The sequence below is a fragment of the Pan troglodytes genome, chromosome 11 (assembly GCF_028858775.2).
Source record: "Pan troglodytes isolate AG18354 chromosome 11, NHGRI_mPanTro3-v2.0_pri, whole genome shotgun sequence".
Classification (NCBI taxonomy): Eukaryota; Metazoa; Chordata; class Mammalia; order Primates; family Hominidae; genus Pan; species Pan troglodytes.
The window spans coordinates 78,013,975-78,026,569 of NC_072409.2; the positions used below are offsets into that span (position 1 = coordinate 78,013,975).

Below are 12,595 nucleotides of genomic sequence, written 5' to 3' on the forward strand. Positions count from 1 at the left end.
CTGACTGCACAGCACTTGTTCTCTCCACTGCTGCCTTGATATCCTGTGTGTGGCTGGGGTCAGGCTGGAATTCCCTTGCACACCGGTACAAGGCAGAAGCAGTTGCACCCATACCATGTTGCCCTCGTGACTTGTCACCGTCCCCCTCAAACACAGTCGCTCTGAAGCTGGTTTAACGCCACCATTGTGTGTGTAGGGCACTGCTCCACACTTGCTATTCCCACCAAGCTATGTGACTCATCTTCACGTGCTCAGAATAAACAGGGCCCCGGCATCTGCAGAGGGTCCCTTGGAGAACCTTAAACCCGGCCACCACCACCACCTGTCCTAGCCAGGAGAATGCTGTCTCTTCCAAACTGGCTTCCCTTAGGCTCCCATGATGCTTCCTGTCCCCTGTATAGCTTCCCAGAATGCCTTGAGCCTGTGAGGAAATTAACAATTGTGTTGGTACCAAATGCTTTTTGCTATGTAATGAGTAACAGTTGTAATTAATGTTTAACACCTGTGAACAGCAGGTCTGCCCAGGAAAGGGGGGTTTCAGTGAGAGAACGGGGATCACTTGCTTCCTTTGGCTAATGTATTACTGAGGGACAGGTTTTTCCAGTTGGTTTTTCTATTTGACGTATGAATAAATTCATTTAGTAATCTTAAAAAAAGGAGAGAAAAAAACCACCAATGTTTAATAGCTTTGTTTCATCTGCTAATTACATTGATAGAAATATTCCTCCAAGTGCCTTTGTCTCCTCAGTGGAAAAAAAACAAAGATTTGATAGAATACTTTTGCTCTTCTGTTTGGCAGCTCAGACATCTTCATGTGGAGATTTTTAAGTTCCCTGAGGTCAGAGACCCTGCCTGTCTTGTTCACACCTGTGATCTGTGCCTGGCACACAGTGAGCCCTCAGATATTTGAGTAAATCATGCCGGACGCAGTGGCTTACGCCTGTAATCCCAGCACTTTGGGAGGCTGTGGCGGGTGGATCACCTGAGGTCAGGAGCTCGAGACCAGCCTGGCCGATATGGTGAAACCCTGTCTCCACTTGAATCCAGGTCTCTACTTGAGTCCAGGTCTCCTGAATCCTGGAGGCCCCTAACAAGTTCAGCATAAACCCTGTGTGAGTGCAATACAGTCTCAAAAACAACCACAGTAACCACAGTGATACATCTATGAGCACTCACTGTGCCCCCAACTCTCAGTGCATAGTACCGCCCCCACTGTACAGATGAGGAAACAGAGACAACTTGGCCCAGGTCATCCCGCCAGCAAGTGACAGCACAGGACTTTAAATCCAGATACCCCGGCCCCAAAATACAAAATTAGCTGGGCATGGTGGCAGGCACCTATAATCCCAGCTACTCAGGTGGCTGAGGCAGGAGAATCACTTGAACCCCGGAGGTGGAGGTTGTAGTCAGCCAAGATCGTGCCACTCACTCCAGCCTGGGCAACAGAGTGAGACTCCGTCTCGAGAAAAAAAAAAAAAAAAAGATATTTGAGTAAATCGGGTCTCAGGAAAACCAACCCTGTGTTCTCTTAGGAGCAGTAGAATACCAGTAAATCTCATGGCCTGCCCACACACAGTTGGTGTGTTTTCATGTCTTTCTTGCATGCTGTATACCTGTCTCCTCACTAGGTGAGGCAGTGGGAGGGCATTTCTGAGTAGCCATTGACTGCTGTGGCTGCCACCTCTGGTCTCAACTTCCAGGGAGAAGTGGACAGCATGTCCCTGCCTGTCTGAGGATTGACTATGAATCCAGATGCCACATTGTGGGCCTGGAGACTGGTGTGTTGGTTGGGTGCAGGCAGCCCTGGCAAGCCATATTTGTGGCCAGTACCTGGCTTGTCCCCCCGACCTCCACTCCCCATCTCTGCTGGCCTCCCTCACAGCCATCCACAATGGGCAGCAGAGAAACATACACAGTGGGGCTGGGGCTTTGGGTCGTATGGACAGGGAGACTCATTTCCACAAATGCCCAGCCTGCTCCTCGCAGGTCTTTGGGCTTGTGGATGGGGAAAAAGTCACTTTCCCAGGCTCTAGGATTCTAAATAAGTGTCTGTGGGTGTCTGCAGGTGAAAGTGTCGGGAGACATACTGTATCAGACGTGTGTAGGTCCCAGGTATGTTTTACAGATGGGCCTGGCCCGGAACTCAGGAAGGAGCTCAGGTGCTGGGGCCAGGGGTATCTGGATTTAAAGTCCTGTGCTGTCACTTGTTGGCGGGATGACCTGGGGCAAGTTGTCTCTGTTTCTTCATCTGTACAGTGGGGGCGGTACTATGCACTGAGAGTTGGGGGCACAGTGAGTGCTCATAGATGTATCACTGTGGTTACTGTGGTTGTTTTTGAGACTGTATTGCACTCACACAGGGTTTATGCTGAACTTGTTAGGGGCCTCCAGGACTCAGGAGACCTGGACTCAAGTCCAAGTTCACGTCTAACTGTTGACTCTGGGTGAGTCAGTCCTTTTTCCAGCCCTCCATTTCCCATCTGCATAATGAGTTATGACAATAAATATGGCTTGCTTTGGCAGCCGTAGAGGCCTCTGCGTTCGGGTTATTTCATCATCTTCATCGGGCTTTATCTTTAGATTTCCTGTAGTCAAGCATCAGATCTTAGGGTGGGGTCTTTGCTCCCAGTAATAGCATTCATTTTTCCTCTGGGGATGTCACAAATAAGAGAAGAAAGGCATGCCCCTTCTGCCAGGCCCGCCGTCCCCATCCCAGGTTTGGACATGTGTGTACAGCGTTCCTGGAACCCAGGCAGCGTCCTGGCACCTGCTTCACAGCCTTCCCGCTTGCCTGCTTTGTGGTGAGTCGCTGGCCGCCTCCCCTCACAATGAGGACCTCTGTTCTCAGGCACCTCCCATCACGAGTGGCAGCACAATGCCCTGAGGCCTGTGTGTGTCTTCCAGGCGAACACAGAGGCCTCTTGTTGGTGATCCTGGAAATACAAATCAAACATTTGCTAAGCCACCTGTCCTACAGGTACATGAAAGGAACCTACACTCACTGGGCAGGTGGGGTAGGTGGGTGAGCAAAACTCACTCTTGAACTAGAGGGAAGAAGGGGCCTCACCTCTCTGGGCCTCGGTTGTGTCATCTATAAAATGGTAATTCTCATACTTGTTTGGGAATTCTAATACTTGTTTTGCTGTGTGTTGGTGAGGGTCAGATGAGATGATACAGTACGTTGTTTGGAAAGCTGAAACAGCAGAGGCCCATTGTCATGGGAACAGGGTTTCAGTCATCTACAGATGTTAGTGCATTGTTGTGAAAGTTGATGGCATTTTCATAGACTCCGGGGGTCATGTAGTCCACCCTACCTCCCAAACCAATGCATAATCTCCCCTCCTTGCCCCTTCCTGGGGTCGCACAACTACCTGGGCAGCAGTGCCTTCTGGGCTCTCCACCTCAGCTCTCCCCACTCTCACCCACCTTTCCCCCTCACCAACACCCCAGAGTCCCAGCCTAGCTGTTGGTGCTGTGCAGGAACCCCTGCCAGGGACTGTGCAAGGCCTTGGGCACCTTGACTCTGCCTCTGTACATTCGTGAACCAACACCAGGGCTGCAACAGCCTTCAAGCCCCTCCTGTCAGCCACATATGGTTTACAAATGTGGCCCATGTTCATTCCAGCTCATGTGCAGAGGGGCTAAGAAGCCTGTGGCGGTTGAGAGCTCCTTGCAAGCAGTCTACACACGGTGCCTTGTTTTTCATCATTCCAACCTTTATTGCCTCTGTTTAAAGGAAACTCCATCTTATACTGGAGAACTGAGAGGGTCATAGACTTCAGGCCAGAAAGAAGCAGCCAGACAGTCAGAGCTTGGAGAACCATGCCAGTCTCCTCTGGGTCCTGTTGCTCCGTTCCAGTTCTCTTTGAATGACCCCCTATCCCCGGGGGCCACTGCCCGCACCCTTGGTCAATGGTGAGGACAAGAGGATGTGCGGCAGACTGTCAGCTCTTCTCTCACTGCACCTCCCCCGGGGAAGGCACTCCTGGGTTGGGGAGGCTGCCCAGGGCTGCAGTCCCAAAGCAGAGGGCTCAAGGGCTAGCGCTGGGACCCATTGCCTGTCATAGCAACCTGTTCCTATTGCCCTGGGCAACTTACCTAACCATACCGGGCGTCACTTTTAAAAACGAGGGCAGTAATAGCACTGACCTCATAGGTTTGCCACAACAACTAGAGGAGAACGTGGACTTTAAGTCCCCCATGGTGCCTGCCCATGAGCAGGAATCACTAAATAAAGAGTAAGCTAGGCCAGGCGTGGTGGCTCCTTCCTATAATCCCAGCGTTTGGGGGAGACTGAGGTAGGAGGATCACTTGAGGCTAGGAGTTCAAGACCAGCCTGGGTAAGATAGCGAGAGGCCACCTCTACAAACTTAAAAAAAAAAACTTAGCCCAGCATGGTAGCATGCACCTGTAGTCCCAACTGCTTGGGAGGCTGAGGTAGGAGGATGGCTTGAGCCCAGGAGTTCAAGGTTACATTGAGCTATGATCGTGCTACTGCACTCCAGCCTGAGCGACAGAATGAGACCCTGTCTCTTAAAAAAAAAAAAGATGAAGCCATTTTTCAAAACTGTTCCCAAAATCACTTGAGTGAGTCCAGCTCCTGAGTTTCCTTTGTTGGCTGATGAATGGAAGATTTACAGTCCTGCTGAGCCAGGTGCAGGTTCATTCCTTCAACTGATGTTGAGCATCCACTGTACATCAGACACTGTTTTAGGTATCGGGGATTTAGCCTTGAACAAAACAGAATGAAATGCCCTATCTTCTTGGAGCTTCTGACTCAGGAATTTCAGCAGGAGTCAGAAAAAGGGGTGGTTTCTGATACAGGCTTTGTATCAGAGCGTACATGTGACCATGGGTCAGGGTCTCCCGCTTACAGGGGGCCTGCCTGGACCTTGGTACATCATCTGTTACCTTCACGGTACAGGTATTGTCAGCCCTGGTTTGCAGATGAGGCAGCTAAGGCTCAAAGAAGTTTAAGAAACATGCCCCAAGTCACTCAGTAATGACAGAGACAGGATTCAAACCCAGGTCCTCCTGACTCCTAAACTGTGAGTCGAGTCACTGCAGCTCCTCCATTCCCTGGGTGGGTTTCAGCCATGGGCCATTCATCGGAGCTAGCTGCAGGTTGGCCATGGGGAGACTCCGAGGAGACTGAGGCACATGGCCCCATCTCTGCAAAGTGTCCAATTCTGAGAAGACACCTACATGCCTCAGTGTTGCAGAGGCCAGTGCCAGGTCAGTGGTGCAGACTTTGGAGCTCAGAGGAGGAGAAAGGAATTCTACCTGGGGGTCTAGAGCAAAACCTACCCCAGGAGATAACGTTGGAGCTGAGCTCTGAAGAATAGCTGGGGTTTTTGCAGAGAAATAGTGAAGTAAAGGGATTCTAGAGGGTAGACTTAGCCAAACAAAGCCCTAAAGACAAAAAGGCAGATGATAGATCTGGGGACTGGCTGTCCTTTGTGATTGGAACCTAAGGGTGGGTGTGGAACCCACAGGGGTTTTGTAGGGGAAGATGCATCATTACATCAAATTCAGAGGAACTTGAGTGCCAGAATGAATTTGTCCTTTGTCTTGGGGCACTGGGGAGCCAGGGAGGGTTTGCAAGCCCAGGAGAGCTATGCTTTAGAGGTCCATCGGCTTTTTGGAGTTTACTCTCTGGCCAGCTCTGAACAGTGGACAGGACAGTGGAAAGAGATCCACCCTGAAGGAACACATTTATCTCATCCAAGCACCTTCTCCACATGAAACTTCTGTGAGTTAGGGGCAGACAAGAGACTGGAGAGGGCAAAGAAAAATAAATCCCAGGCACAGCACCCAGGCTGACTGAGAAGAGTGGTGTGGATGCCCCCTGAGCTACAGGAGATGTACTGAGGGCTGGGAGCCACCAAGAGGGAGACGATAATTCTCTGCAGGTGGCATCAGGGTAAGCTTTGTGGAGGAGGTGGCGTTTGTGCCAGACCTTTCCTAGACATCATTCAGATGGAGCAGAAGGGCAGTAATTCCAGGCCTAGAAGTAGGAAGTGCACAGCAGGGAGGCCAGATGAATGAGGCCCAGCTCCTGCCAGACCAGCAGCCCTCAGGTATTCTTGTGGGGAATGAAGACCCAAGGGTGGGGTGAACCTGACCTTGCAGGCCTGCAGTCCTGGGCTTGACCCTCACCCTGCTATTTGGCTTTGAGACCCTGGAGGAGTTCCTCCTACTACTCCTCTGGACCGCCGTTCCTCACCCATTACCCACGTGGCAGGGCCAGTAGGAGGGATAGAGCTAAGCTAGGTGTCTTGGATGCTGTCTTCTGTTGTTGGCAGTGACCACACTTTAGGACTGATTGGTGTAAAATCTGTCATACAAGCAGAAAGGGGACCAATCCAGATGGGAGGGCCAGGAAAGCTTCCTAGAAGCAAGGCACTTGAGCTGGGTCTCAAGGAATGAGTCCTGCCACCATGGCAGAACTTTTGGAAAGACATTGACCAGGCTCTCTCTCCCATCAACCACCAGGGTCTGGTCCCCATCATTGGAACCAAAGTCAGAAGGGCTCCCAGAGCCTCAACCTGCACAGCTCTGAGTCTTACTTTCCTCCTTCAGATTCCAACTTCCATTTTTAATTGCCCATAGGTGAAATTAATTAGGTTCTGTCATTCTAATGACTCACGGGGGTAGCATATTTTTTCTCTAAATGCAGATCTTCTTTTGAAGGATTGTGTCTTTATCATTTGCAGAAAAATCACTAAATTAAAAGAATTGCCATGTTAAATTGCAGATTAAGGAGAAACGTAATTAGAAGGAATGAGAGCAGTTGTGTTTGGTGCTTTTGTTCTTAACATTTTTTTTCTTAGGCTGCCGAATCACTGCACTTGGAGTTTGTATGTTTGTATTTTAGGTGAAATGATTTGCCTAATTAAGCCTGTCACTCATCACCACCTGTTCTCTCTAAGATATATGGCTATATTATTAAGCTTGCCAGCAAATGTATAAATTATTTCAGTGGGGAATTACATTGTTGACTAGGACGTTACTAGTTTTTATCCAATTTATCTGGTATGAAACCGATTTTTTTTTCCCAATAAAGCTAAACAGCAGTTCATTAAGTTTCTTCATTTAATCACTTATTGAGCACCTGTTATGTTGCCGGTAATGGGCTAGGTATGGGGGAAGGGGCACATGATACAGCCCCTACCCTCAGGGGGCTCACCGGGAGCCAGGAAGGACATGCAGTTAGGGTGCTAAGATCAAGGTGAGTCTTGGGAGAGGTGAGGTCCAGGAAGGCTTCCTGAAATAGGTGACCTCTGGAGGGTAAGTGGTATTAGTGAGGTGAAGAGATTGGTGGACCTGAGGCTGGACAAGCAGCCGGGTCCTAGAGAGCCTTTTGGGTTGTGCCGAAAAGCTTGGGCTCCCTCCACAATCATGTTCTGTGCTCCATGCCTCTCTGCTCACCTTCTGTGTCTGGATGTCGATTGTAGAGATTTATATTGGCAGAAATCCCCCAATCCTGATTTTAGCCAGTGGAGCCCCAGGATGTCAGGAGTGAAAGTGACTTATAATTCATCTGGTCCCTCGGTCTCCTGAGCCTGTGGCAAAACTAAGCCTAGAACCTCACTTCCAGCTTAGTCCCCTTCCTATGCCAGGGCAAGCCGCTGCCCTTCAACGCTGGCAGCCCTGTGGGCCAGGATGCCTGCTGAGTTGTATCCTCTCTATTCCTGACAACCAGAAAATTAGCAGCAGGGAGGCATCATGGAGAAGTGCAGGCTGGTCCCATGCTCCCTGACCACATCCCCTTCTGTGCCCATCCCAATGGGGGCATCACCCTCCCCCAAGCTGGAAATCTGGGCATCACACAGCAGTTATCCCGGACTCACTCCCACAAGTAGTCAAGCTTCTACATCCCTCCCGTCATTGAGGGGGTCAGCCTCCATCACCTTTCCCTCACTGGTCTTCCCTTCTTCAGGATTGACCCCAAATCCACCCTCCACCAGCACTCAGAGAGGTCTCTAAAGCCCATTCTCTGATTATCCCCATCCATAAGTTCAAGTCCAAGCTCTTTAGAAAGGGGCTCCAGGATGACATGGCCCCAATTTGTCTGTCTAGCCCCAGTGCTCTCCCCTGCCCAAGGTCACCCATGGAGGGCTTTGCAAAGTAGGGGCTCGGGTAAGAACCTGCTTCACCTCTTTCTCTCCTTCTCCCAACCCCCTGTCCAAGACCATATGTCCCATGATTGGTTGCCATCAGGGTGCCGTCATTCAGCCAGAACCCCACTGGGAGATCCAGGCTACTGGAAGGCCAGCGAGGGGTAGATGCTGGTGGTGATGTGTGTGCTAGGGCCCCAGCTCCAGGTTTTAGGCCACTGTCACAAAAGCCCCCTTATTAGCTGATGGGAAAGGGCCTTCTCACTCTCCAGCCCCAGGACCTGTCCCCTGGGAAGGCCTTGAGGTCATTGCTGTCTGTGTGTAGTTGGACACAGGACAGAACTGTGGCCAGAAGGAAGGGCAGGAACCCCCAGCGAGTCCTCGCTCTGCCTCCTCTCCACACCACCAGCCCTGGCATCACGGAGCTGTGGGTGTCTCTAGGTTAAGGCATGGCCTCCATGCTGCTTTCTGGAAGCTTAATTAGGGCCTTTGGTGAGTCTTCCTCTCGTAGGTAAGGCCAGCCCATCCTTCCAGCGCTTAGGTCAACAGCCTGTGGTCACCAGTAGTCGTCCTTCTCTGATGCTGCACTTCAGCCTGTGGTCACCCGTAGTCCTCCTCTCATGCTGTACTTTGCATGCACAGGCGAGTCCTGCCATCTCTGCCTGCAGAATGTGGCTGGATCTGACCACTGGCGGGCACTGCCTCGCTGCCCTCCTGTGTGCCCGTGTACACATGCTCTCTGTCCCTCTAATTAGCCAGCTATACTTTCTAGAGCAGTTTTAGGTTCACAGCAAAATCAGACAGAGTCCAGAGTGTTCCCATACACCCCTTGCCTCCATCTCTTTTCAGCACAGCAATCCTGTAAGGAAGCGCCCGGTCAGAACGGCTCTCCACGTCTCTCAGAACAAAGCCAGAGTCCTTCCCAAAACTAGGAAGCCCAGCTTCCTTCCCAACTCCCTTCCAATCACTCTGGATCATTTTGTGTCTCACTCTAGGCCCAGTCCCACCCCAGGGCCCTTGAACTTGTTCTTCCTTCTGCCTGGAGTGTCCTTCCTACAGATGTTCCTCCCTCCCTTCAGATATTTATTCAGATGTCACCTTTGGAGAGGGCTTTCCTGCCCTGCTGTATTTTTCTCAGTGGCACTTGTCACCAGCCACTGATAGGCAGATTGATTTATTGCCTGTCTCTCCTCACGAGGACCCTGCGCTCCATAAGGCAGGTATCTCTGTCTGTTGTGCCCATCACTATTTTCCCAGCCTTGAATTGTGCCTAGTACATGTGGATAAGTGGTTAGGAGTGTCATCGCGGGTGGACTACCTGTCGGTGTCACTGCTGGGTAGCAGGCTGGCCACACGCTCAGCACAGTCCGGAAAGTGGGTGGGTCCGGTGTCTCTGGAGCCTTCTGTTGGCAAGAGCCTCCCTTCCCACTGTTTTCCAAAGTGGTTGATGGAAAAAGAGTGTCTTAGAGGGACAGAAATGCCCCACAGTCCCTGATAGGGAAGATGGTTCAGTGGCTGAGATGTAGAACAGGTTCATCACGCTCCTCGGTTTCAGCAGACAGTGCGTTACCCCACCAGCGCTGAGGTTTCTCCAGGACCTTCTGTGAGCATGGGGGTTGATTTTCGTGTGTCTGGCCGGTCTTGGAGGATAGCTTGCCACAATCATGCTTGCTGGTTAGAGGAGAGGTTTACGCCTTTGTGTGGCACAGCCAGGGACATGTTTGTGAGCCTGCAGCTGGCCTCGGCTTCAGGAACCTTCCTCTGCAGGCTCTGGCCTCGTTTCTTAGGCACCCTCTGTGTGTCAGGCGCTGGAGTATCCTCTTATCTGACCTTCACAGCAGCCTGGGGACTCAAAGAGGTTCAATAGCGTAGCCAAGGCTCGCAGCTAATCATTGGCAGGCTTAGGAGAAGAACTCAGGTTGGTTCAGTTGCTTCTGTGAGGTGACTAGTACTGTGTGTGCATTGAGCAGACACAATAAGTGTGATTTATAATAACAGCACAGACTACCTTCCACAGGTACAGGCACAGTGCTAAGATTTCTAGGTGTGTCACCTGCTTTAATCCCCATGAGATGGGTGGTGTCATCATCCCTGTTTTTCAGAGAAGGAAACAGGCCCAGCTGGATAACTGGCAAGGTGGTCTCCAGGAACCCTCTGGCAACTCCAGTTTTAGCTCAGCGCTTTCTGCTCTTTGTGGTGTCTCCAGGGTCTCCCTCAAGGAGCATCCTCCCCCAGCCTGTGGGGGTGAATGATGCTCCCACAGGCCCAGGGCGGGGAGAAGAGCATGTGGAATGGCCCTTCCTGTGCTATGGGCACTGCTCTAGCCTCACCTGGGCGCTGGGTCCTGGGCCCCTGCGGGGGATCTGAATACAGGGGATGTAGCATGACCCCTAAGTGGCACTCTGTAGGAGTATCCCAGGGAAAGGGGCAGATGTGGCCAGTATGGCCTGAGGTGGGATGAGAGGACGAGAGGAGCCACTTGGAGGCAGATTTTTGGCCCAATACAAGAAACAGCTTTTTCCCCTGAGAACTGTCCAGAGGACAGAGCTCCCCCAAGGCAGTGCCCCCCCAAGGCAGTGCCATGCCCCCCGCTAGAGACCGCAGGGAGGTTTCTGTGGGGGTAAGGCTGAGCCCAGTGGCCTCTGGAGGCTCAGCCAGCCCCTCACACGCACCATTGGGCTGTGACCACGTGGGTGTCCTGTCTTAGGAAGCCAAAATCTTTTGTGCCATGTTATGTCATTGCTTGAAACCCTTCCTCCTGCAAGCTGTAAAGTGCCAACTAGACCAGCTGAACATTACCCTTCTGTGCCTCACAGTAGCTCCCTGGGCTGAGCTCTGCTAACCCTGCACTTTCTCTCTCTCCCCACAGCACAGTTTAATGGCAACGAGAAGCGGCAGTCATCCCCCTCACCTTCGCGGGACCGGCGGCGCCAGCTTCGTGCCCCTGGAGGGGGCTTTAAGCCTATCAAACATGGGAGCCCCGAGTTCTGCGGGATCCTAGGAGAAAGGGTGGATCCTGCCGTCCCCCTGGAGAAGCAAATGTAAGTTCTTGGGAGCAAAGCCCAACCTCACCTCCCAGTTCACCTAGTTTTTGCCCTCTCTTTCATGTCATCTTCTTTTAAAAATCCACAGACTGGGCCGGGCGTGGTGGCTCACACCTGTAATCCCAGCACTTTGGGAGGCCGAGGTGGGTGGATCACTTGCCTAGGAGTTCAAGACCAGCCTGGACAACATAGTGAGAGCCTGTCTCTACAAAAAAAAGAAAAAAAATACAAAAATTAACCAGGTATGATGGCATGCACCTGTAGTTCCAGCTACTTGGGAGACTGAGGCAGGAGACTGAATTGAGGCCAGGAGGTTGAGGCTGTGTTGAGCTGTGATCACACTACTGCAGTCGAGCCTGGGCAACAGAGCGAGACCCTGTCTCAAAAAAAAATAAATAAATAAATTCCCAGACTGAGGCATGCTAGAACTCCAGGGGCCTTCTAGCCTGCCCCTACCTCCCCCTCTGTGTATACATGGGCAGGTTAAGGCTCTTGGAAGGTTGAGGCTGCCACCCAGCCAGTGGTAGGCCCAGGATTAGAACACATACCTCCTAGCTTCTAGCCCTGAACTTTTTCTCTCCACACTGTGTTGCCACCCTTACCTTCAATGGCAGGAGGAACTGCAAAAGAGTCTACAGGGTGCACTCCTCCTTTTTACATCCTAGTTTCTCATTTCATCATGCAGCAAATAAGTCCTTGGAAAAACTAAATATAAACTAAATCCTTTCCCCTAAGTGTAAAACTATGTGTAAATTAGATTTATTTTCTAGCTACAGTCGTGTTCTTGCTCCATGTCTGCTTGATACTATTAGAGTTGGGCGAGGCCTTTCCACTCTTGATGCGGGTTTTCCCAGCCCCTTTGCCCAGAGATTTCCTACCTCCAGTCAGTGGCCAAGTCCCATCCATGCTGCCCCCAAGGTCCCACATCCCTTTCCGTTCTTGCTGCCCCCCAGCACTGTGCAGGGCCGGGCCCTTTATTGCCCCACCCCTTGGCCATGGTTATCATCTCCCTGCTCTGCCAAATCATCCCTGGGTGCAGGGTCCTGCTCTGCTCTGAAACCTTCAGTGGCTCCACATTACCTCCAGGATAAAGTCCCACCTCCCTAGCCTGCCATTCATTCTGTGAATTGTCCGCAAACTATGTTTTCAGTTTCTAACCGTGTCTCATAACTGGACTAGAATGAGCTTCTCCAGGAACTTGACAAAGCAGGTGCAGGACTTGTGCTGGTGTCCTCAGGTGTCTTGTCTGCTTAAACAAGCAAATGTGCTGCAATAAAGGGTTGTCAGCCCATTGCCTAGATGAGAACATCAGGGCCCAGAGTGGTGCAGAGCCTTGGCAAGGACTCACGGCTCAGAGTGCCCCCAACCTCATGACCCAGACCCCACCCTCTCCCCTCCCCTCTCCTCCACTTACTCTTTGCTCATTCCCAC

General features: G+C 51.5%; 1 protein-coding gene across 2 annotated transcripts in view; it reads left to right on the forward strand.

The window, feature by feature from the left end:
• Nucleotides 1–12,595, forward strand: part of SHB (SH2 domain containing adaptor protein B) — a 149,986-nt gene that overhangs the window by 102,095 nt on the left and 35,296 nt on the right. For both annotated transcript variants that reach the window (XM_016960905.3, XM_054658049.2), the window contains exon 4: nt 10,990–11,161. In XM_016960905.3, coding sequence (XP_016816394.1) covers nt 10,990–11,161 — 172 coding nt within the window. The remainder of the gene's footprint in view (nt 1–10,989; nt 11,162–12,595) is intronic.